The 26,571-nt window shown below is 42.8% G+C and overlaps 1 protein-coding gene across 1 annotated transcript in view; it reads right to left on the bottom strand.

Annotated features, from left to right (window-relative positions):
* Positions 1-414: 414 nt before the first annotated feature.
* The window catches only part of LOC124594005 (calcitonin gene-related peptide type 1 receptor-like), a 261,421-nt gene continuing 235,264 nt past the window's right edge, over positions 415-26,571 (bottom strand). The window contains exons 5-7 of the mRNA XM_047132356.1: positions 25,329-25,617; positions 565-693; positions 415-519 (exon numbers count right to left, since the gene is read on the bottom strand). Of these exons, the coding sequence (XP_046988312.1) occupies positions 415-519; positions 565-693; positions 25,329-25,617 (523 nt within the window). The remainder of the gene's footprint in view (positions 520-564; positions 694-25,328; positions 25,618-26,571) is intronic.

Below are 26,571 nucleotides of genomic sequence, written 5' to 3'. Positions count from 1 at the left end.
GAGAGTGAGTGAACAGAAATCGTAAGATGTTCCATTTCAGACGCGATCCGGAAGCAGTGCAACAGTTTCATAAGTCTTGGTTCTTTGCAAAAGAAACAGAGCGCCTGTAAAGTTGAAACTCTGAGATGGTTCCTGAGACGCTCCCACATGTCTCAGCCGAACAGCAGCACAAGCAAAGAACATAAGTCTGTGAACACAAACAGTTTCAAGTTGTAGCGAAATTCATCTTAATCAGCTACCTGTCTATATATTCCTAACGTTACATAAGCGGGAACGATGACAATGCACTGTCAGAGAAGTTTATTGTCTGTCTGTCCTAAGGAATCACAAGACGCAGCACTTGCCAGCGCACCAGAAGCCCCTGTCGAGCTACAAGAATGTCTGTCTGCTACGTTCCAGGCAGGCGCCTCGGCGTCAGACGACGCTGACGGCGTGGCGCAGCAGAGGCGGAGACGGCGGCGGCTCCGGAGAGCGGAGGCTGCGGCTGCCGCCGCCCCCGCCGACGGCGCCGCCCCCGGCCTGGCGTCAGATGCGGTGTCGGCGCGCTGGCCGGCGGCGTCAGACGCAGACGTCGCGGCTCTGCGTGTGCATCGAGGCTGCGCGCTGCCGCCCCCACAGCCGGCGCAGCAGCGGACGCAACGCGCCGTGCACGTCCACGTTCGCGAAGCAGAACAGGCACGACACGCACAGGCCCTGCGACAGCACACATACACAAACAGGACAGTATTGAACGGTCCGCCGACCTGTCGATCCGTCATCGGTTGACGACACGAGAAAACGCGACTGAGCTAAACCCAATACGACACATGCAGCAGACGGCATTACCAACGAATAACTGAGTTCCCTTGCAGAGAAAGTATTATACAAGAAATCAGAATTATATTAATAATCCGCACAACAGAAGAAGGTCATGGCTGGTATTGCCAGAACTATATACTTATATGGATATTGTGTCTGTTCTTTCGGACATCTCGTGAACAGAACAGACATCACTAATGATCTGCAGCCGCCTAGAACGAAATTAGAATTATATTAATACCGTTAGCTGCCGACGGCATCTCTACGCCAACTTCTTGCATATTCTTCAATTAGACATTTAGGGTGAATAATTAGATCCATAACAGTCAGAGAAAAAATCTGAGAACTATACTTTATTATTTATTCACTACTACAGGGCTATTACAAATGATTGAAGCGATTTCATAAATTCACTGTAGCTCCATTCATTGACATATGGTCACGACATACTACAGATACGTAGAAAAACTCATAAAGCTATGTTCAGCTGAAGCGGCACTTCAGGTTTCTGCCGCCAGAGCGCTCGAGAGCGCAGTGAGACAAAATGGCGACAGGAGCCGAGAAAGCGTATGTCGTGCTTGAAATGCACTCACATCAGTCAGTCATATCAGTGCAACGACACTTCAGGACGAAGTTCTACAAAGATCCACCAACTGCTAACTCCATTCGGCGATGGTATGCGCAGTTTAAAGCTTCTGGATGCCTCTGTAAGGGAAATCAACGGGCAACGGGTCGGCCTGCGTGCGGGCAAGTTTCACGCGTAGCCCGCGGAAGTCGACGAATAAAGCAAACAGGGAGCTAAATGTACCACAGCCGACGGTTTGGAAAATCTTACGGAAAAGGCTAAAGCAGAAGCCTTACCGTTTACAATTGCTACAAGCCCTGTAACCCGATGATAAAGTCAAACGCTTTGAATTTTCGGCGCGGTTGCAACAGCTCATGGAAGAGGATGCGTTCAGTGCGAAACTTGTTTTCAGTGATGAAGCAACATTTTTTCTTAATGGTGAAGTGAACAAACACAATGTGCGAATCTGGGCGGTAGAGAATCCTCACGCATTCGTGCAGCAAATTCGCAATTCACCAAAAGTTAACGTGTTTTGTGCAATCTCACGGTTTAAAGTTTACAGCCCCTTTTTCTTCTGCGAAAAAAACGTTACAGGGCACGTGTATCTGGACATGCTGGAAAATTGGCTTATGCCACAACTGGAGACCGACAGCGCTGACTTCATCTTTCAACAGGATGGTGCTGCACCGCACTTCCATCATGATGTTCGGCATTTCTTAAACAGGAGATTGGAAAACCGATGGATCGGTCGTGGCGGAGATCATGATCAGCAATTCATGTCATGGCCTCCACGCTCTCCCAACTTAACCCCATGCGATTTCTTTCTGTGGGGTTATGTGAAAGATTCAGTGTTTAAACCTCCTCTACCAAGAAACGTGCCAGAACTGTGAGCTCGCATCAACGATGCTTTCGAACTCATTGATGGGAACATGCTGCGCCGAGTGTGGGAGGAACTTGATTATCGGCTTGATGTCTGCCGAATCACTAAAGGGGCACATATCGAACATTTGTGAATGCCTAAAAGAACTTATTGAGTTTTTGTATGTGTGTGCAAAGCATTGTGAAAATATCTCAAATAATAAAGTTATTGTAGAGCTGTGAAGTCGCTTCAATCATTTGTAATAACCCTGTAAGTCTAATCATGGTTTTACTATTCAAGCAAATAAATCTTTTCTTTACAAACCAGATTTATTCAGCCAGAAATATAAAAACTGAAATTAAATTCATAATATTCTTATCTCTTCTACCTCTAGGTGGTTTACCACCATTTCTTGGATCCCTACCAAAATGAATTGTAATACAATCATTAATAGAAAACAACATAACAACTATTATAACTATTATAGTCGTATTAACTACAATAACACTTTATTATTACATACCTATTAGATTCTCAGCCTTAAATATGTCATATACAGAAAATTCATGATCTATAAAGATACAGTTTCAAAAATCAATAATTATTCTTCCTATAACCGTAACAATTTCAACAATAGGATTGATTTCAACATCAACCTTAATCTCATTATACTAAGGACTTAAGTTAATTAAACTAATAACCTTCAAACTTACAACTAAAAGAATAATCTTTTAGGCCTTAGTAAAACTTTACACCTCTAGAATTGCAATTTAGAATCATAATTGAATATATGACAAAAATACGGCAAGAGAGAAAATATCTCATAAGTAGATTTACTGTCTACCACCTAAAATTCAGTCATCTTACCGCAAAAATGATTATTCTCAACAAACCATAAGGACATTGGTACTTTATAGTTTCTATTTGGAGCCTGAGCAGGAATAGTAGGAACATCGATAAGAATATTTATTCGTGCTGAACTTGGTCAATCAGGATCTCTAATTGGAGATGACCAGATTTATAATGTTATTATTGCAGCCCACGCATTTGTAATACCTGTTATAATCGGTGGACAGGTGAAAATGTGTGTCCCGACCGCGACTCGAACCTGGGATCTCTAGCTTCATGGCAGACGCTCAATCCATCTGAGCCACCGAGGGCACAGAGGATAGAGCGAGTGCAGGGACTGTCTCGCGCACGCCTCCCGTGAGACCCACATTCTCACCTTCTGTGTCCACACACTACATTCTTAGTGTCCCACCCCAACACATCATTACTCGTGGAAGACATTCTTACCAAGTCCCGTAAGAGCGGAGAATATGCGTGTATCCGCACAGAAGAAGAAGGTCATGGCCAGTATTGCCAGAACTATATACTCATATGGATATGGTGTCCGTCCTTTCGGACATGTCCGACAGGTCAGACACCATATCCACATAAGTATGTTACGCAACAGATTACGAGATCATAGACTGCTGTACGGCATGAGCCCTCAGCGGTGGGCATTTAGAAGTGTCAGGTCAACTGAAGACATAGTTAATGCAGTCAGTTCCACAAGAAAGTGTACGCCATAATTTTAAATGTAACATCCCACTGACATCTCCGGTAATGTTCTCGAATCTGTACTCAATGCGATTTTGCACAGTGTGTAGATGAACAGCGTGAGAGTTAAATGTTTTGTTCTGTCAGTTGCACTTTAAAATCAGTGCAAAATACCTAAAGCGTCACGAGACACTGTTCTTTGTAAATGATCTTTTTGGGCGTGGTCTCCTTTTTCAAAAGCCTCCTGTACCAAGCGTGAAAGTTTGCTTCAACGGACTGTCATGCACCCATTAAAAGTGAATGTTTGGGGATGTTTACCTAAACTGAGTTTTGGCTATTTGCCCTCATTTACAGCCAATTTAAACGCTGAAAAAATGTACAATATTTATCAAAAATGAATTCCGAGATCCATTATGCAGATATTTGGTTCAAACGGTGGGTGCTTCAATAGGATAATGATCAGAAACATCGCAGCCGTCAAGACAATGGGGTGTCCACGATGGACTGGCCTGCAATGTTTCCGAATATCGCCAAAATTAGGGCCATTGCAAATTTTGGTGATATACATCTCAGTAAATTAGCTTACCACGTGTATTTTCATTCTCTGATTTCGTATGGCATCATATTCTGGGGTAACTCATCATTGAGTAAAAGAGTGTTCATTGCACAAAAGCGTGCAATCAGATTAATTGCTGGAGCTCATCCAAGATCATCCTGCAGACACTTATTTAAAGAGCTAGGGATCTTCACTGTAGCCTCACAATATATATATTCACTTATGAACTATCCGAATGAGTTCAAAAGTAATAGCAGTGTGCATGGCTACAACACTAGGAGAAAGGATAATCTCCACTATTCAAAGTTAAATCTAACTTTGGCTCAGAAGGGGGTAAATTGTGCTGCCACAAAAGTTTTTGGTCACTTACCTAATAGCATCAAAGGTCTGACAGATAGCCATATAGCATTTAAAAGGAAATTAAAAGAATTTCTGAATCGCAACTCCTTCTACTCATTAGATGAATTTTTGGATATAGTACGTGGGTAATTTCCCCACCCCGCACAAAAAAAACTTAGTGTCATGTAATATTTTTTGTAATGTAGTATCTTATATAGACACCTTTTATTAACCTGACACGTTCCACATCATTACGAAGTGTCGTATTCATGATCTATGGAACAAGTACTAATCTAATCTAATCTATCGAAGCTCTAGCGATGATGATCGATATTGCTGTCGCTTTCGATAACCTATAGTGGCCGTCTTTCTTTGGTCGTCTTAGGAAGTTTCGGTGTCCAGAAGCGCTTTAGAAGTGCCTGAGAGATTATTGCCACGGGCGATATTCTTTTTTAATATGCCCAGGAAAGAAAATAACGAAGACAATAACAAAAGGCTGTACGCAGGGATCAGCGTGTTGATCAGAGTTTTCGAATGCTGCATTGGAGTCCATACTACAGATGTTACAGATGGCGCCGACATAAGCAGACTGGTAGCATCTGCAGATGACGTGCTGTACGTTGTTAAGTTGTGACTCCAAAAGACATCAACTTGATGGCTGCTTCACAAAACAACGAACTTACTACCGAAATGAAACACAGCAAGAAACCTTAAAACAAAATTTAAGAATAGAACGATTAGGAGAAGCTCATTCACGAAATAGTTAGGAGTATTTCTGGATGTCGTGCCTTTGCACATCATATACGGGAAGCAGGCAGGAAAGGCACGAACGTGATGAATCAATTATAATCACTGCAAATATTTAATTTCGGCTTCCTTGAAAACAATCAGAGCATACCACCAGTCTCTATTAGCATCAATCGTAGGATATGGTGCGAGCTTTTGGGTTCATAGATTGAGATAGTGTAGCCCCCTTTAATAGTGAGAAGAGTTCAATGAGGTATGCTATTAAGATTGACGGGCGCCTAATGCGTTACCCCGAATTCTAATTCTAGGAACATACCCATGGAAATTAGGAAAAAGGGAGACTTAGGCTGTTAAAAGAAAGGCAAACAAATGTGTGTACGAAAGGTGCTTTGAACTGAGGCCGATACGAAAGGGTTGATGAAAGATCGCCTATTAAAACCGTAGCAAAAATTAAAGGGCCACTTCAAGCACAGGTAGGAGACCATACTAATTTCTCCCTAACATCAAGGAAAGACTAAAAATGAGATTTCTTAGCCTGCCGAGTGGATCGATAAATTACCTGACTGACCGTGGCCCGCACGCTACGTATTTATAGAAAGCCAAAAGACAGATATATCTGCGCTTGCGGCAGTATGGGTACACCAGAACACTGCGCGTTCTACGAAGATGTGGCACGTAATGGGTGTCAGGCATTAAGGATGTTGGATCCCAAAGCAGCACTAAGGAGCGAGTTGAGCTGGCGCATCTCCGACGATTTTGCCGCTGCAGCATCCAGAAAGGCATTCAACTACACGTCCACTTGTTGCGATCCCGGCAAGATCACATACTCTGCAGACGAGGAGACGACAGCTGGGGTCGGCGACCAACGAATTTAATAGTTTCTCAAGAATGTATACTGCGTTGGTGTAAGTGGTCATGGAAGTGTGGATTTCAAGACGTAACAGTGATTAGTGGAATCGCTCGTTATAGTGGAAACGTTGCTGTCGTGCTGACCGACGCTCAAGGAATCCAGGAAACAATGAGTGTAGGCCGGAATAGTTTGAGAGCGGATCCAGTTGAGGAAAGAACCATCTACAGGAATTAACAAACACAGCACAGATTCTCTAGTACTTGTAGTAGTATTAGTAGATGGGTCATCTACATCTACATGGATACTCTGCAAATCACATTTAAGTGCCTGGCAGAGGGTTCATAGAACCACCTTCACAATTCTCTATTATTCCTCTCTGGTATAGTGCGCGAAAAGAATGAACACCTATATCTTTCTATACGAGCTCTGATTTCCCTTATTTTATGTTGGTTACCGTTCCTCCCTATGCAGGTCGGTGTCAACATAATATTTTCGCATTCGGAGGAGGAAGTTGGTGATTGGAATTTCGTGAGAAGCTTCCGTCACAAGGAAAAAGGCCTTTCTTTTAATGATGTGCATCCCAAATCCTGTATCATTTCTGTGTCACTCTCTCACATATTTCGCGATAATTCAAAACGTGCTGCCTTTCTTTGAACTTTTTCGATGTGCTCCGTTGGTCCTGTCTGATAAGGATCCCACACTGCGGAGCAGTATTCTAAAAGAGGACGGACAAGCGTAGTATAGGCAGTCTCCTTAGTAGGTCTGTTACATTTTCTAAGTGTCCTGCCAATCAAACGCAGTCTTTGGTTAGCCTTCCCCACATTTTCTATGTGTTCCTTCCAATTGAAGTTGTTCGTAATTGTAATACCTAGGTATTTAGTTGAACTTATAGCTTTTAGATTAGATTGATTTATCGTGTAACCGAAGTTTAACGAGTTCCTTTTAGCACTCATGTGGATGACCTCACACTTTCCGCCATTTACACTTCAAGAAGACAGGTGGTGACAGATGTGAATATTACCGAACCCTCAGTTTAATAACCTTTGTTACAAAATACTGACAGGAGCTCTTTACAGAAAAACTGAAAGACCGGTAGCAATCGACCTTAGGGAAGATCTTTGTATGTCCACTAGATATGGAAGAATGCATTAATCAACACTAACCCTACGATGTATCCTAGAAGCTAAGTTGGTGAGAGTCAATCATCCGTTTACACCAGTTGTTGATTTAGACAAAACTTTTGACCCTGTTGATCGGAGTACACTCTGTATTATTATGAAGGTATCAGGATAAAAAGAAAAAAAGCGAGAGATTATGAGCAAGTTGTATGTAAGCCAGAATGCAGATATTATAGTAAAAGGGCATGAAAGGGAAGCAGCAGTTGAGAAGGAATCAGACAGTTATGTAGACCATCCCCGACGTTATTCAATGTGTGCAATGAGCGAGCAGTAAAGGTAACCAAGCTGAAATTTAGTAACGGAAGAAATAAAAACTACAAGGTTTGCCAATGACACTGTAATTCTGTCAGAAACGGCAAGGGACTTGAAAGATCAGTTTAATGGACTAGATATTGTTTAAAAAAAGATAATTAGATGAACAATAACAAAAGTAAAATATGGATAATGGAAGTTAGTCTAATAAATTTGGCGATTCTGAGGGAATTAATCCAGAAATGAGACACTAACAGCAGTAGAATAGTAGATCAGTTACAAAATAAGTGACGATAGCTGAAGCAGAAGAGACGTAAAAAATTGACTGACATTAGCAAGAACAGGATCTATGGAAAGCAGAAATTTGTTAACGTACAATATAAATTCAAGTGTTAGGAAGTCTTTCTTGAAGGTATTCATTTTGAGTGTATTATTGTATGGAAGTGAAATGATGATAAGCAGTGCAGTAAATAAGAAAACACAATTATTTGAAATTCGATTTTAAGAATGCTGAAGATTAAACTGGTAGATCGAATAACTAATGAATTTTGTACTGAATCTAACTGAGAAGAAATGATACTCATGGTATGTTTTGACAAAGTGTAGGGTGAAGAGAATGTGGAAAGAGACCAAGATTTGACTGCAGTAAATAGATTCAAATGGATGTAGGTTACAGTAACTACCGACAGATGCAGAGACTAATGTACAATAGAATAGTGTGAACTTCTGAATCAAACTTGTCTTCGCACTGAAGGCTACAACAGCAACAGTAAGAACAACACTTTATAATATCTCTTATAATAGGAGTAAGTTGGTGACTCTCTTTTACAGTATTTATGACCCTTATCGTGAAACTAAAGGATTTTAAACAATCGGTCTATTATTTTCGTTTCCAAAACACGTTATTTTGTGCAGGAGAATAGGTCTTGTAAGGTGGCATGGTCTCCTGATCTTCATTTCTTACATATTCCGTCCTCACAATCGTATTTCAAGACGCTTCATTTGAACCCAAACTGGATGAGGTAGAGTCAGTTTTGAATGAATTCATGTAAGCGATATGCAAATCTAATATGTAAATCGCAAGTGCGCACCAAGGTTGAAAAAGTCGAGGCTGGGGTACACGAGATGACGGCCACAGGAATTTTCGTTCTAGGGTGGCGGCCGGCCTGCTGGGAGGCCCGTCCCTTCAGAGGGGTGGGTCGGTGCACACCTACGTTGGCCGGAACGACCACCCAGAGAGAGGACAGCTTTTACCAGAGTGAAAGGATAACAACCCCTGTGTTCGACTTAAAAGCAAATTCTGGTACATTGTGTGGGAGCTCCCAGAAGACGCATTTTTTGATGGAATGACTGCGTAGTTACGGAGTTCTCACATGAGGACAGTATATGCCTAAAGGGGATGTTACATCTTTTTGCATTGGTCGACTTAAACGAAACGTCATTCTCCCATTTAAAAGAGCAACGCTGATTGGCAGAATGTTTCTGACACAAAGAGCCAGAGGAGTGAGGGAAGACAGAAAAAGCGGCTATTCCATTGTCGCTCTTCGAGCAGGAACACATAACGAGAGTGAGTGCATTCGTACGTGTATGCAAAAGAGCGAGGAACAAAGTCTGTCCTCAGTACTTCACTGGGACAGCACCTCTGTCGTTAGTGAATCGGAGTGATTATATTGAGTCACTCGCGATTAAGTGTTGTTCACTGTGTTGGCCGCCACACTTATTGTGTGGTGTGAACATGGACAGAGTACTAGTTAAATGCTGGCGAGTGAATATTGAGTGGCATCACAGTAGACTGGTTATCTGACCGGTGTACCATGCCAACAGTTGGCCTAGGGGCAGATAGGAGTTCTTGACTTGATCAAGGCATAGGGAGAGTTTGATTAGCGAAGGTCATTCCAGATAGAAAGAGATAGTTGGGTTATTTGTCAGCAGCGAGCGACACAGGTAGCAGTCATCACAGCTCACGGTATTGTCCACTACAGTGTATGCAAGCCCTATCTGTGCTCCATAACAGTACACTCCATTACATTTCTCATGTGACAGCCTTGACCGTACCTAGAAAGTTTATTCAAGTTGTGGAGGTGCAGCTCTCAGCCATTCTGCAAAGTAAGTAACATTCTTAAAGAAAAGGGAGAAAAGAACCTTTCCATACTTTGTAAATTAATAGCATTCCTATCCATAAGAGGCAATCTACTGTTCCAAAAAGAACCTGGAAATTTATTAATTTATACAAAAAAGTTTCACTTGATTTCTAAGAATTTTTTTGCAATAAATAATATTTTTCGTTCATTTAATGTTTTTCTTACACTAACTAGCAATACTCCAGTACCCAAGTAATCCACTACTTACGTAAGAATATACAATATTTTTGTGTCTTTTCCTTAGAGTGGACGACTCCAGAAGATATTTGTTGTTGAATGTTTTTCAAGCAGTTCTTGTTGGTACATTAGGAGCATCTTTCTGACTTCTGTAATAGTGTGAGGTGGAAATTATTTCTTGACGGAGCCAAAGAATACTTGTTGGGTCAATCCATTGCGCAACTTGGCAAAATAAAACCCACACGCTCACAGTCTATAGATTAGAAGGCAGTAACTGAAAACAGATTTACTTAGGAGTTGTAATTATTTGTAACTAGGTAAAATAATGTCGCCAGTCCAATTCGGACATTTAAATTTGAAATAAGAGTTAACAATTGTTAGGCGTCGGAGATTTATTAGATGAAATGGAACCTTCTAGGATTGAGAGCAGTTTCGCCAAAGCAGTCACTAACAACAGCTTGTGTATGGCTCACTATAATGAGGTATTAACATACCAGCAAACCTCTCCATCACAAAACTTGGTTTACTGAACCGTTTAACTCTGAAAGTATATCTCTCTGACAGTATGTTATCAAGAAATCAGTTTACATAACATCTATAACATGGGGGCCCTCTCAATAGGAAAACACATTATAACATTGATTTGGCATAGTCTTAAAGCAGAAATGCGTTACACGAAGTTCAACCTTTGTATCAACTGTGCATTCAAGAATGATTTCAAAACATAATGAAATAGTATGTTAGTTATTTTCTTCAATTAATAAATTTACAGTTCCTATTATGCAATCTAAGAAAGACAATCTTTTACTCATATTTAAATCACTTCTGTTATTATTATTGACATAATCAAATAGTCCTTTTGTGATTAGATTCGACATTATGGACACTTAGATAACTTCAGGGATAAGTAAAGAAGGGTCCTAGTACTGGTTACACGACTAAGGTCAATAACAGTCTCGTATCATACCAATATAAAAATTTGACAAATCTATTAGATCATATTAAAGAATATACTGATTCATGCTTTTTTACATGTCTAAACAAACAGTAGGTTACGTGTAGGGAGTGGTTATCACTGAAAGAACCGTTATCGGTTATATGGATTTTTTCCACGTCATTTTAACCCGAAAGTTATAACTGCTCAAATTAACCAGTTTCTGAAATAACCGATTTTCGGTTTTTTATTCCCATTAATTCCTCTGATAAACGTAGGAATGGAACAAAGGTTGAAAAATTTTGACCGACTCTGTTTCAGGACACATAGATGTCAAAATATTAAATTAAATAGGCATATACACACATCAAAAAAAGTTTTGCATCACCCTGGTTCCCAAAACTCCTGAAGATAGACGTTGACTGTGGATATTGTATCACAGACATAGTCCCTTTGACTGCTCAGAGATGTCACTAAACGCAACCAAAGATATAAAGAACCATGTATGAGCAGCGCCTATTAGACAGAGGGGGTCCGAAAGCCGATCAGTTCCAGTCATTTCACCAGGAAGGAGGTACACGGCTCGTTTTGTCTGTAGTGCAACCATGCCTAGACGGTCAACACCGCGGTTTGGTCGCGTCCGCATTGTTACTTTGTGCTAGGAAGGGTTCTCAACAAGGGAAGTGTCCAGGCATCTCGGAGTAAACCACAGCGATGTTGTTCGGACATGGAGGAGATACAGAGAGACAGGAACTTTTGATGACATGCCTTGCTAAGGCCGCCCATGGGCTACTACTGCTGTGGATGATCGCTACCTACGGATTAGGGCTCGGAGGGACCCTGACAGCAAGTCCACCATGTTGAATAATGCTTTTCATGCAGCCACAGGACGTTGTGCTACGACTCAAACTGTGCGCAATAGGCTGCATGATGCGCAACTTCACTCGCGACGTCTATGACGAGGTCCACCTTTGCAACCACGACACCATGCAGCATGGTACAAATGGGTCCAACGCCACGCCGAATGGGCGCTCAGGATTGGTATCACGTTCTCTTCACCGATGAGTGACGCATATGCCTTGAACCAGACAACAGTGGGAGACGTGTTTGGAGGCAACCCGGTTAGGATTAACGTCTTAGACACAGTGTCCAGCGAGTGCAGCACGGTAGAGGTTCACTGTTGGTTTGGGGTGGCATGATGTGGGGCCAACATACGCCGCTGGTGGTCGTGGAAGGTGCCGTAACGGCTGTACAGTACATGAATGTCATCCTCTGACCGATAGTGCAATCATATCGGCAGCATATTGGCGAGGCATTCCTCTTCATGGACGACAATTTGCGCCTCCCATCGCGCACATCTTGTGAATGACTTCCTTCAGGACAACGACATCGCTTGACTAGAGTGACCAGCATGTTCTCCAGACACGAACCCTATAGAACATGCCTGGGATAGATTGAAAAGGGCTGTTTTGGGACGACGTGACCCACCAACCACTCTGAGGGATGAACGCCGAATCTTCGTTGAGGAGTGGGACATAGTGGACCAACAGTGCCTTGATGAACTTGTGGATAGTATGCCACGACGAATACAAGCATGCATCAATGCAAGAGGACGTGCTACTGGGTATTAGAAGTACTGGTGTGTACAGCAATCTGGACCACCACCTCTGAAGGTCTCGCTGTATGGTCGTACAACATGCAATGTGTGGTTTTCATGAGCAATAAAAAGGGTGCAAATGATGTTTATGTTGATCTCTATTCCAGTTTTCTGTACAGGATCCGGAACTCTCAGAACCGAGGTGATGCAAAACTTTTTGATGTGTGTAAAAGAAAATTTAGCCCGTCCACAGTTCGTTGCTTTTCTTGAAAGCTGATAAGTGGTTGAATACTACAAAAAATCAACAGTATTCTCCTATTGATTCTAATTTATGAAACTCTGTTAAAAATAACGTTAAAGTCAGGGTTCGTACACTGCCTGGGCGCTACGAACAGTTAGTGCTAAATGGTGAAAACTGAATTAGAAGAATATTTTTCGTATTAATTTATCCGTTTTCAAGGGCTACCCGCAGATGAAGGCATATTTTCTAGACACAGGCGGCAGATTGGCTACTTACTGTTTTTTTTTGTATAATATGAATAAATTGTGAAGTTTTTAATTTACTACTGTTAACATAATTTCCTTTCTCTTTTATTATTTCATAGAAATCGTAGTCAGACTTGAAATCTTTTAAAGTAAATGGAGAACTGTGATTCAATACCACGTCACTCCATAAAAATATTTCCATACAGGGGTTGATGTCATTGTCTAGTACAATGGATGTCTGGTGACGACAGCGAGAAACTACCGTATAGAGCAGTGGGGGTAAGTCTCACACTCTGAACGCACACACGTACCTCAAGCCGTCTCAGACGGCAACCTGGATGTTATTGTCTCAGCAATGCAGTGCCAATTCTTGTGTCACGAGTTTGTTGCTCGTCTCTGTTGGCATTATTATTAAAACGGCACTGATCGCTCTACACATTTTCCAAAATAACACAATATTTCAAACAAAAGCTAGTTTTATGAATAAAAATTATCTAATTTTTTAAATATGGTTTAATTAAAAATGAAAAAATGTTAGTACTGCTATTATCGTTAACTGATATTTCTGTTTTTTACTTGGTTGTTAGCAAAAAATAAAAAAAACACCTGTTATAACCGACATCAATGAAATACCAAAATACCGGTTATTCGGAATTAAAATACAGGTATCAGTTTTAACCGCTCAGTTTTCCTATGCCTAATTACGTGGAGGCGACGATGCGTTGAGCTGCAGCGGTGATTGCATCAATTAGTAATGGGAAAGCGTCGGTTATTACACAAACTGCTGTAATACAGATATACAGCATCTCCACTTTCAAAGGTCATAGAGCGTTGCATAAACATTCCATGCTTGAATAAGTTGGTAATGCGTCCATCCGTAACTCATTTACAGTGAACCTGCAGATAATTTGGCCTCGCTCCCACTCCATGGTGTTGACAATGCAAAGACTAACGACTGTTTGGTAGCCATCCCTCTGTTAGCGCGCTCACTACTAGCCGTTAGACCTTTTACTCTGGCTCGCTAACCACCTCATGTACACAGACCGATTTCTCTCCAGCTCATCCTTCCCTGATGATATATTTTTACCAATCAATTCCTACGCATTAATCAGTAATATAATTAACAATTTATCATATAGAAAGTACACATAGAAAGATTTATCATTACTACAAATAGTGAAAAAATATACACATTTATGCACAGACTGTAATACTATAGCAGCAGTTATATTAATGACGTAGTGTGTTTATGTCGCAACTTGGCATCACCGAAATAAATACAAGGCGCATCTCAATCGTTCGTTCGGTGCATGGTGTCCATACCGGAGAAAACAGACACAGGAACAAAATAATAATAAAAATGGCTCTGAGCACTATGGGACTTAACATCTATAGTCATCAGTCCCCTAGAACTTAGAACTACTTAAACCTAACTAACCTAAGGACATCACACAACAAAATAATACGTCCACAATTAATATTTCAGTCTGCATCAGAGAATACGCTATTACGAAACTTCCTGGCAGGTCGAAACCGTGCACCGAGCGAGGTGGGGCAGTGTTACCACACTGGACTCGCATTCGGGAGGACGACAGTTCAAACCCGCTTCCGGCCATCCTGATTTAGGTTTTCCGTTATTTCCCTAAATCGCTTTAGGCAAATGCCGAGATGATCCCTTTGGTCCCCTCCCCCAAGTCAACCAACTGAAGCTTTGCACAGGACGGGGACTTGAATCCGGAACCATGACTTCACGGGCAATGCTCTTCCTGACTGAGCTCCCCAGGCCCAACTCACGAATTGTCCTCAGGGCTCCACTTCTGTCAGTATCTCTCTAGCCTCTCCTACTTTCTGCTCAGCATGAAAAAATGGAATTTCTTTTGCACTTTTAATGGTGACGCCTTTAGGTTTTAATTTCACAGGCAGCTATTTTAACTGTTTTATAAGCTGCGTCTCTCCTTTAGACACTCAGTTCTTTCGATATCTTCACGTTTTCTCTGCATCCATGTCGCATTAACTTCCCCGCACGTCTTACTGATGTTCTACATGACTTGTATTTCTGTGTGTCTTTATTTTACTGATTTTTAAATTTCTTTCCTTCGTCGATCAGTTGAAGCATTTCTTCTGCTACCCACGGTTTTCCGCCATTAAATTCGTGATACCTATAATTGTATCTCCAACTTCTGTGATTGTCCATTTTACGGATTTCAGTTACTCTTCAGTTTAACTGAAACTGTGGTATACAGTATCGCTTTATCGACAGTCTAAAGAGCTTCAAATGCACTTCGTCATTCCTCATTACTCCAGTACTCTGATTTTCGAATCTATGTCTGACCATTATGTAAACCAGATTGAATCCGCCCGTATCTCTATGCCTTTCCCAAGGGTACCTACTCATGTGTACCCATGTAAAGTAATTGCCATTTCCTTAATCTCCTTGTCTTGTTATTCTCAAACTGTGTGCTGAAGTTTGTTTCAGAACTTAAGTAGCTTTTTTCCTCTTTCATTTCTACTACCGAACACGTATTCTCCAGCAATTCTGTCTCGCATCTCTTCTCCTGTTATATCGTCCAAACCCCCTACGATTATTAGATTTACATCTCCCTCTATATATTGAGTTAACGTTCAAGGTCCTTATACACTCTATCTTATAAACTCCTGCTTATGACGTAGGCATGTATACCTAGACTAGTGTTACTGATGTTAGTTTGTTCTCGATACTGACAAGAATAACACAATCACTCAACTGTTCAAATCAACTCACGCTATGTCCTAACTTCCTATTTATAACTGATCTTACTCCCATTATACAAATTCGTGTCTTCTTTATTTCTTTACATTTTACTTCATAGTTCCTTAGTACGTCTATACTGATGCTCTGCATTTCCCTTTTCAGATTTTATAGCTTTCTTACCATATTGAGACGTCTGGCATTCTATCTCGTAGAACGTTACTCTTTCGTAGTTTATTCAGTGTGTGTCTCGTGGTTGTCCTTTCCTCGGAGGCAGCGCTCCAAATATATGAATTTAGGACTATCCCGGAAACTTTTGCCAATGGAAAGGTCATCACGACACTTTCTTTTGAGTTACAGGCAACATTTCCTTGAATACGCAGTGGTTACCATTACCTTTTACATCCTCATGCTGAATATCATTGCTGACTGTTCCGCATTCATCAGCTGTTTACGCATCTCAAGGGCAAGAGAGTTCCCTACATTTATAGTCCCTCCTCGGCTCTCTTTACAAGGCCGCTGCCGCATTGAGGGTTACTTCTTACACGGGAAGTCTTCGGTCGCCTTTACCGAAGATTTTTATTACAATTTAAACATTTTCTGGAAATGAAACCTGGGACTAAGCAGCAGTCGAAAAGTTACAGTTATCTCTAAGCTCAGGTCAAATCAATAATCAGCTCAAGTCCTAGAAATTCCATTTTAGCGTGATAATTCTATGTATTTCAGACAGTTTCAACTATGTAACGCACGTTGGTTGGCTATATTGTTGTCGTAAATACTGAGAAGACAGAAAAAAGAATAAAAGTTACCAAACAATGCAATATCATCCCCATTAAGCGTAGATTTCATTTTAGACCAATTCTCTCAAAGCAATGAGTGGTATTTAAATTTATCAGTAACGTAAGTGATATAGTGTCAGTTATGAATTTTCACCATTATCTTCCTTCACTTCTTCTCTAACCAACAAAAAGTGAAACTTCATATAAATTTATTTATAGTAAAAGTCGGTGCGCCATAACTTTCAGAAACATAAAATAAATGGAATGACACTATAAATTTATATTGGAATGAAATCAGGTGATTACATTTTAAAGTTTCGGTTGTCGACGTCTGAATATTCCTCAAGAGGTAGTAATAAAGGTGTTCACAGAGGAGAGAGGAACAACTGCACAAGTATGCTCTACTATAGAGGGCCAACAGAAAGATTCCAATACCAGTACCATCTCTGCAATGAAGCCGAAAAGAAACAGAATGCAAGACAGAGAGAATGATTTTATTTCCACAGACGTCTTTCGGCAGCTGTTGGAAAGAGAAGAGCGAAGGCAGTTGCAAGATACCACAGACAGCTGTTACCCGACGGCTATTGGACATAGCGAATACTGCCGGTTGCACTAGACCACTAAGGATCGCAGTTCTCAGTCCGTGCCTAGAACGGAACAGCGCAGTTTTCTTTTACTGGTGCAGGTTCCTCGGATTACGACCAACAATGCAGCTGTAGTGGTTCCTTCTCCGGAAAAGGAATATAGGGAGCGTCACCAAAGACGGGACATCTGGCTACTGTAAAGAATAGACGCGATACTCAAGGCATTGAAGCAGGAGAGTCTTTGCATAGCAGTACGTGTGTAATGTACAACACAGCCGACCGCTGTGGCCGAGCAGTTCTAGACGCTTCAGTCCGGAACCGCACTGCTGCTACGGCCGCAGGTTCGAATCCTGCCGCGAGCATAGATGTGTGTGATGTCTTTATGTTAGTTAGGTTTAAATGGTTCTAAGTCTAGGGGACTGATGACCTCAGATGTTAAGTCCCATAGTGCGTAGAGCCATATGAACCATTTGAATGTACAACAGACCAAGGAAGAGAAATGCAAGTAACAGGAATCTGCCGCCAACGATGATAAAGTTAGTAGACTGTCTTGCAATTAAACGGAAACGTCGAAAAAATTGAAGTACAGTGAAAGCAAAGGATCATAATATTTATTTTTTTATGGGACCCGTAGATACGGTACATGTTAAGTAAGTCAGTGATAATACTATTTATCAGGCGTACGGTAACACACAGGTGCAATACGCTGAACATTTTTGTGCGAGCCACTTTGACCCAGAATCAAACGGACACTGCATCCAAACTCTCAGTTTCAGCCAGGACGTTTGACATTATTTTAGTGGATGCACAGCAAGTGCCATGACTATGAATTCCCTTCGTCAACAGACGTGAAGCGGATACAATGTGCTTCATGGATAATAAGGTGATTCCCCCTTGTGGTGGTCAGATGTGGTTGACCGGATCCTTGACGACGAGTATGGCTGCCCTCACTTTCCCTTACAGTCCACAGTCGCGTCACTGTTACATCCGAATGCCCCACGAATCTAGATAATGCACAGCTCGACCAACTGGCCAAATGGAGACAGACAATGAGGCCACTTTCAAGATCTGTAGGTGCTTATAGCTCTGTTTCAGACGGTTACGTGGCATTTGCGTGTCCTTCATAGAAATCACTCAGCATCTGACGGTGTTCACGACCGTTATACATACTACCAGTCCTGATAACAACACCAAACACGAACAACACCAATGCATTCCGGTGGCCATGTACGTGCCACAAAGAATTACATTTCTAATGAAACTTCCTGGCAGATTAAAACTGTGTGCCCGACCGAGACTCGAACTCGGGACCTTTGCCTTTCGCGGGCAAGTGCTCTACCATCTGAGCTACCGAAGCACGACTCACGCCCGGTACTCACAGCTTTACTTCTGCCAGTATCTCGTCTCCTACCTTCCAAACTTTACAGAAGTTCTCCTGCGAAGCTTGCAGAACTAGCACTCCTGAAAGAAAGGATACAGCGGAGACATGGCTTAGCCACAGCCTGCACTTGCCCGCGAAAGGCAAAGGTCCCGAGTTCGAGTCTCGGTCGGGCACACAGTTTTAATCTGCCAGGAAGTTTCATATCAGCGCGCACTCCGCTGCAGAGTGAAAATCTCATTCTGGAAACATTTCTAATGGTTTACATATACGCCGATGGTGTGTAGGTGTACGAAGTTACATTCATATCCGACCATGTGTTCTGGGTGCTACACTTTTTTATCGGGCAGTGTATATGATATGAATCACATGTGCCTACCCCAACACTGATCTTCACTGTGAGTTGTGCCACATCTTGACGCCTATTCTGCCTTATGCAGCGCACTAAGAGCTGAAATTCATTTTCTAGGATGATGGATGTGTTTTACTTGCTCCTTGCGCAATTTAGATAGGTACGAGCATGCGAAGAGCGTAGCCAGGCTCAGGATTTGTGATGGTGAGGGACGGGGAGGTGGCGGTAACTTGGGTAGTTTTGAGATTTCAGGAAAAATGATTCTGACTACATTTGCTACCTGTACTAGTCAGTATGCAATACACGTGCCGCCTTTCTTCAGACTGATACCCAACTGACACACCGATCTGTGTGGAAGGGCACGATTAGATTTCGGTTTGTGAAAATTATTTTTTTTTTTGGGGGGGGGGGGGGGAGGTGTAAGCTACCCCGTTGCCCACCACCCGAGTATGCGTGCGTCACATACCACTCCGATTTCACAAAAGTAATTGCTAGTTTCTCGGTCACTGTAATTAGTTTTTTGTCACTCTCATTTTAAGTAGGTGCTTGAACAACTGTTTGGAAATGGATTCAGTGAAACGTACTTCTTACAAAATGAACTTTTTATCGCCTATTGTGGATATTAATACGTGGTGTGGCTGTCCTTCATCTTAATGACACCTTGAATTCTACTGGAGATATTTTCAGTGATGTGTCTGTCTGTTGTAAGGGATCCAAGCTTCCTTACTCAAAGATAAGCGTATTTTGCTGGTACAGGTCGAGGATAAACGAAGAACCGATAGTCAAATGCCGAGTGCGTCCACCGAATGCTATTGTTGTAAATCAGTGACTCGCAGTTGAGCCAGTGAAGATGTGTCGGCTGTAATGGTGCAGCGGGAGGAATCATATTGTAGCGGCTGAGAGCGTGTCCCTGTCGCCCTGGGTTGACATCCAACAAACCGAATTATACTGGCTAGTGACAAGTGTTTACCAAGAAAGGATTATAAATATGGAATGCCAATATTAAGCGTTCACGTCTACCGCGCCGACCAATGGATTGCAGTGAAAGGATAGCACGTGCAGATTTTCGCAACGTGTGACGATGTTTCAGCGTATTTGAACTGTGTTGAGCTTAAACATGGGTAGAAATGTACAATGGTATAAGTGAGTGCCTCCAATTGCGTTTAAAGTGAATATATAACCTTTTACCTTACAAACGTTTCGCGACTTAATAAAAAATCTCTGTCCTTGGATTAAAGCGTAACTGAGCAGCGACAAACGATTGAAACCACTCGCGAAGCGGTCAAACGGATTAGCAGTTATCCATTCGGATAAAATCATTAACAGTAAAATTTAGGCTGTTAAATTTTTAACCGGCTGATATGGCCGAGCGGTTCTAGGCGCTACAGTCTGGAACCGCGCGACCGCTACGGTCGCAGGTTCGAATCCTGCCTTGGGCATGGATGTGTGTGATGTCCTTAGGTTAGTTAGGTTTAAGTAGTTCTAAGTTCTATGGGACTGATGACCTTAGAAGTTAAGTCCCATAGTGCCCAGAGACATTTGTTACATTTTTAGAACACTAATAACACTATTAATTTAATTGTGGGTTGTTTCACTTTGGAGGAATGGCATCCCATTCTTCCTCAAAAGCCGATTCGAGAGAAGGTAGTGGTGCTTGGATGCTGGGATGAGGAGCGAAGCTGACCTTCTAACTCATACAAAAGGTTTCCATTGGAAAGGCCAGTGCATTTCAGGAATGTTATTGTTCACGAGGTATTGTCTCACAGATGCTGTCTTATGACAACGTGTACTGTCATGCCGTAAAAACGGAACCTTTACAGGATCACTTCTGTTATCCGTTTCTTAAGATCCCTTTCCTCAGGAAAGAGTTCATGTATCAGCTTCAGATTTGTATCACACACGATGGTCTACGGTACCATGGCGGTGTAAAAAAGTTAAGATCCTAAGTTATGGAATCAAGAGATATGGCCATTTATACAACATATTTCGATAGTCGCAAAAAGACTCATCGAACCGAATAGGAAACCGTATTACAATTCTTATAATACATTATAAAATCAGCTACAATTTTTGCACATACACCATCACCTTTAAACTATACAAAAACAGAATGGTTCAAATGGCTCTGAGCACTCTGGGACTTAACTTCTGAGGTCATCAGTCCCCTAGAACTTAGAACTACTTAAACCTAACTAACCTAAGGACATCACACACATCCATGCCCGAGGCAGTATTCGAACCTGCGACCGTAGCAGTCGCGCGGTTCCAGACTGTAGCGCCTAGCACCGCTTGGCCACTACGACCGGCTCAAAAATAGACTTGGTCTCATTAGCCTTACGGACATTGTGAGTGCCTACATCTCAAGACATACTGGAACTGAAGTAAGATTTTCCGATGTTCCTATTAAAAACTTCTGACATCTGGAATGTGCGATAAGCAATGAAGTCCCACTCGTTGAACGATTAAAGGGCAAGCTTATCCTTAACATTATCATAATGTACAATTACGGCTGTTATCCACCCACAACCAATATCATTCTCATGACGTATATTCAAAACTCCTCCAACAAAAACAGAAGGCTGCTTTTGCAACAGCGTTGAACGACTTACCAGAGATGACGCGTTAGTAGAATCATGAAATTTGTCAAGTAGCAACGTTTCACAGTAAAGAAGAGAAAAAAATCCGAAAATGGTTGATTTGTAATTCTATTACATAAAAGATATATTTTTGTCGTTTCTTATCCGATTGTCTGTTCGTCTGATACCACCCATTTTTCCCAGGAACCGGTAGACAGACGTGTATCGCGCCAGTGTCGATATCGACAACAGGCTAAAATCGTCGAGATTCTCGACTTGCAGGGTGGATGAACTATCTGTACACATAAGTAAAAAGTTTGTGTGTAATCCACGGTGGACGAGTCGTACTCGCACTTTACTGGATTTTGTACATCCACCCTCCTCATGCTCGATGATCTCTCTGCACTAGTACGTGAGATTTACCTAGCCTTGTTTTAGCTGTAGCTATTCCTTTGGGTTTCCACTTCACCATCGCATAACGAGCAGTAGAACTGAGCAATTTTAGAAGGTCTGAAATGTCTGTGATGACGTCCAGGTAGGTCACTGAGCGCTTCTGAACGACCAATTTTACCGTTACTGCGTCTCTTCGGACAACACAATACACTTTGCTTACTTTTATACTGATGGAACCGCCTCTGGTGTCATCCAGCGGTCAATTCCACATTACAGAGAAGTGTCCGGGTACTTTTGAACATATAGTGTACGAAGAGCGTTCAATACTTAATGAAACACCTTTTTCTCGGGCGATTTCGGTTGAAAAATTGCATAATTAGTTGTTGGACATAGGGGAAAATTCCTCCTCCTCCACCTCCTATAGTTTCATGAAATTACGGTACGTGGCGGTGCGATACGTGGCCTTCAAAGTGGCGTCTGTAACGGAGATGCATTCCAGGATGAGAGCTCTCTTCGAGTTTCGTTGGCGGAAAACCGGAGAATGGCAGACGTTCAGAGGCGCATGCCGAACGCCTACAGAGACCTGGCAGTGAACAAAAGCAGGCGAGTAGTTGGGAATGGCATCTGTCATCATCGCAACAAGGTCATGCAAACTATTCCGATCACCTGCCTGCTGGCTGGTCACTCCCAGCTGTGACTCCTGCAATTTTGGAACGTGCGGACACTCTCATCTGATCTTCGTTGATCCATTATGGATCGTGGGAGGACGGCTGGCATGAACTACTTGATGCAATAATTTACCAACAGCCGTATGTACTGTAGAAATTTATTTGATTTTATGAACTTCTATGTGCTACCAGTTTCAGCATTACATTGATGCCATCTTCAGGCCCCATTCGTCATAGACGCAAAATCTCTATACATCGAAGGAGCCATATAATCGTCCTGCAACAGTTCTTGGTGGCCAGGGGACACAGATTGAGTCTGTGTCGCCAGGCCACCAAGAACTGTTGCATAACGATTTGATTCACGGATCCAGTTATAAGGCTCCTTCCGTGCGTAGCGATTTTGCGACTATGACGAGTGGGGCCTGAAGATGGCATCAATGTAATGCCGAAACTGGTAGCACATACAAGTTCATAAAATAAAATAAATTTCTACAGTACATACGGCTGTTGGTAAATTATTGCATCAAAAAAGACTCTCATCCGAGATGATCGACGGCTTACAGCCAAAAACCTCGCTGCTCAACTGGACGTCTCCATTGGTATTGCTGGCACACTCCCACCACTTGAAGTATCAATCCCGCCTAACAGAAGATTGAAACGGGCAACGAAGGACCACCTGTGCCTAATTGGTTGTTTTACGAGACTGATTGTGACACGTTTTTGCTAAACATCGTCACAGGCAATGAAACATGGGTTCATCATTTCTAACCGGAAACAAAACGGTAGTATGCGGAGCTGCGCCACCCCACCTCTCCTCCAAAGAAAGCCGCAACCTTCTGGGACTCTGAAAGAGTAATTTTGTTGTGAGAAAGCAAGGCCTCGCAGAAGTCCGCTCACCCGAGAGGAGCTCACAAATCTTCATTAGTCTGTTATTCCTCATCCACCCTACAGCCTAGACCTCATGCCTCTTGCTTCCATCTGATTGGCCCAATGGCGGATGCACTCTGCAGAAAGCCGCACGTGGATGATAGAGTGGTTACTGATCCAGCAAGACGTTGATTCATAAGTCGACCAGAGGATGACACGCGTAAAGCTGAAATACTAAACACCTTTTTCAAAAGCTGTTTCACAGAGGAAGACAGCACTGCAGTTCCTTCTCTAAATCCTCGTACAAACGAAAAAATGGCTCACATCGAAATAAGTGTCCAAGGAATAGAAAAGGAACTGAAATCACTCAACTAAGGAATACGGGATACCAATTCGATTCTACACAGAGTACGCGAAAGAACTGGCCCCCTTCTAACAGCCGTGTACCGCAAGTCTCTAGAGGAACGGAGGGTTCCAAATGATTGGAAAAGAGCACAGGTAGTCCCAGTCTTCAAGAAGGGTCGTCGAGCAGATGCGCAAAACTATAGACCTATATCTCTGACGTCGATCTGTTGTCGAATTTTAGAACATGTTTTTTGCTCGCGTATCATGTCGTTTTTGGAAACCCAGAATCTACTATGTAGGAATCAACATGGATTCCGGAAACAGCGATCGTGTGAGACCCAACTCACTTAATTTGTTCATGAGACCTAGAAAATATTAGATACGGGCTCCCAGGTAGGTGCCATTTTACTTGACTTCCGGAAGGCGTTCGATACAGTTCCGCACTGTCGACTGATAAACAAAGTAAGAGCCTACGGAATATCAGACCAGCTGTGTAGCTGGATTGAAGAGTTTTTAGCAAACAGAACACAGCATGTTGTTCTCAATGGAGAGACGTCTACAGACGTTAAAGTAACCTCTGGCGTGCCACAGGGGAGTGTTATGGGACCATTGCTTTTCACAATATATACAAATGACCTAGTAGATAGTGTCGGAAGTTCCATGCGGCTTTTTGCAGATGATGCTGTAGTATACAGAGAAGTTGCAGCATTAGAAAATTGCAGCAAAATGCAGGAAGATCTGCAGTGGATAGGCACTTGGTGCAGGGAGTGGCAACTGACTCTTAACATAGACAAATGTAATGTACGGAACGATCTGAAGTGGAATGATCATATAAAATAATTGTTGGTAAGGCTGGTGCCAGGTTGAGATTCATTGGGAGAATCCTTAGAAAATGTAGTCCATCAACAAAGGAGATGGCTTACAAAACACTCGTTCGACCTATACTTGAGTATTGCTCATCAGTGAGGGATCCGTAGTAGGTCGGGTTGGCAGAGGAGACAGAGAAGATCCAAAGAAGAGCGGCGCGTTTCGTCGCAGGGTTATTTGGTAAGCGTGATAGAGTTACGGAGATGTTTAGCCAAGTGGCAGACTCTGCAAGAAAGGCGCTCTGCATCGCGGTGTAGCTTGCTGTCCAGGTTTCGAGAGAGTGCGTTTCTGGATGAGGTATCGAATATATTGCTTCCCTCTACTTATACCTGCCGAGGAGATCACGAATGTAAAATCAGAGAGATTCGAGCGCGCACGGAGGCTTTCCGGCAGTCATTCTTCCCGCGAACCATACGCGACTGGAACAGGAAAGAGAGGTAATGACAGTGGCACGTAAAGTGCCCTTCGCCACACAACGTTGAGTGGCATGCGGAGTATAAATGTAGATGTAGAGTGGTACCGTGCTGACATACAGGCCCTCTCAGTAAGATGACAAAAGGACGTCACATTGAGGCGAGATAGTGCTGATAAATAGGGTTCTGTAGCCAAAAAAATGTGATGAATTATATGGTATACTGGAATACTCAATAAAACCAACTTGCTTCCAGACAAAAATGTGTTGTATTACTTATTGAGCACCCCTCGTATTTTATGTAGCACAAGACTGGTACTTCAGTTTTAGGCCCCTGTGGAGACAGGGGGCTGCGTACCTGTAGCGAGACGAGCACGGCTGAGATGAGCTGGTAGGCGCGCTCGCCCGGCTCGTGCGGTGCCGGCCGGAACGGCAGCAGCACGTGCTGCAGGCCGAACAGCGGCACCAGGATGGCGGCGGCGCGCACCGCCTTGCGCATCCCCACTGGGGTCGGGTTGGCCGAGTGGGTGTGCAGCTTGGTGAGCAGCACGCGCACCACGTTCACCAGGAAGACGGCGCTCGCCACCAGCGACAGGCACACCGGCACCGTCAGCACCCACTGCGCCGTGCTGTCGTGCATCCAGCACCTGGCCACACAAAAAACACCTCAGTGAGCGGCGGTCGCGACACATTGCCCTCAGCAGGTTGTGTGCTGACACCTTCGGCATCCTCTGCACGACACTCCCAGGCATCTAGCACCTTCGTACACAGACCATATGGTGTCAGTACACACGCACACGCACACACACACACACACACACACACACACACACACACACACACACACAGAGAGACAAGTACGCGCATGCGTCAGTGAGAATGCGGTAGTCACTTCTCTTAGCTTCAAGTGAAACACTGCCTTGTAACACTATGGTAACTACAGGGTGTTTAAAAAGTGATGGTCAATAATTCACACATGAAAAGCACGCGCCAATAGTAGCTAAAAAGCTCCTATAAATATGGGTCCATAAATCAACCGTTGACGAGATACAACACATTTTCTGTTGCGGTTCATCAGTCTCTATGAGCATATGGCATCTCTAAACGTTAAAGTAGGTGCTCGAAATGTTGTCCATGCGTCTGAATGCAACATTGAACTCGTCTCTCAAGTGAGTTGCGAATCCTCTCATGCAGAACTGGGGAATTCTGTAAATGCCTGAAGGCTGCTTCAATCGGCAAACGTAATTCCTCAAGAGAGTTGACCTCGTTAGCGTAGACCACACTTATGACATGACCTGACACACAGAAATCTATGGGATTTAAATCCAGAGACCTTGTAGGCCATGGCACAGGCCCTCCTCTACCTATCCTATGTTGACCATACGTCCGAGGTAGAAGCCAGAGCACTCGTAAAGGAAAATGTGTTGCAGCAACGCCATGCCTGAACCACATGTTCAGACGTTGGTTCAGTGGGACATCATCATCTACATCTGGAAGTACAGGTTGCAGACACCGCATGTACTGCTATCCGGTTAGTCTCTGTGGTAGGAAGTGTGGCCAATTATGTAGTTTCCGAGCACTCCTGCCCAGACGTTCAACGA

This window comes from Schistocerca americana, chromosome 2, assembly GCF_021461395.2.
Source record: "Schistocerca americana isolate TAMUIC-IGC-003095 chromosome 2, iqSchAmer2.1, whole genome shotgun sequence".
In the NCBI taxonomy this organism is placed as follows: domain Eukaryota; kingdom Metazoa; phylum Arthropoda; class Insecta; order Orthoptera; family Acrididae; genus Schistocerca; species Schistocerca americana.
This window is presented reverse-complemented; position numbering and strand designations above follow the sequence as displayed.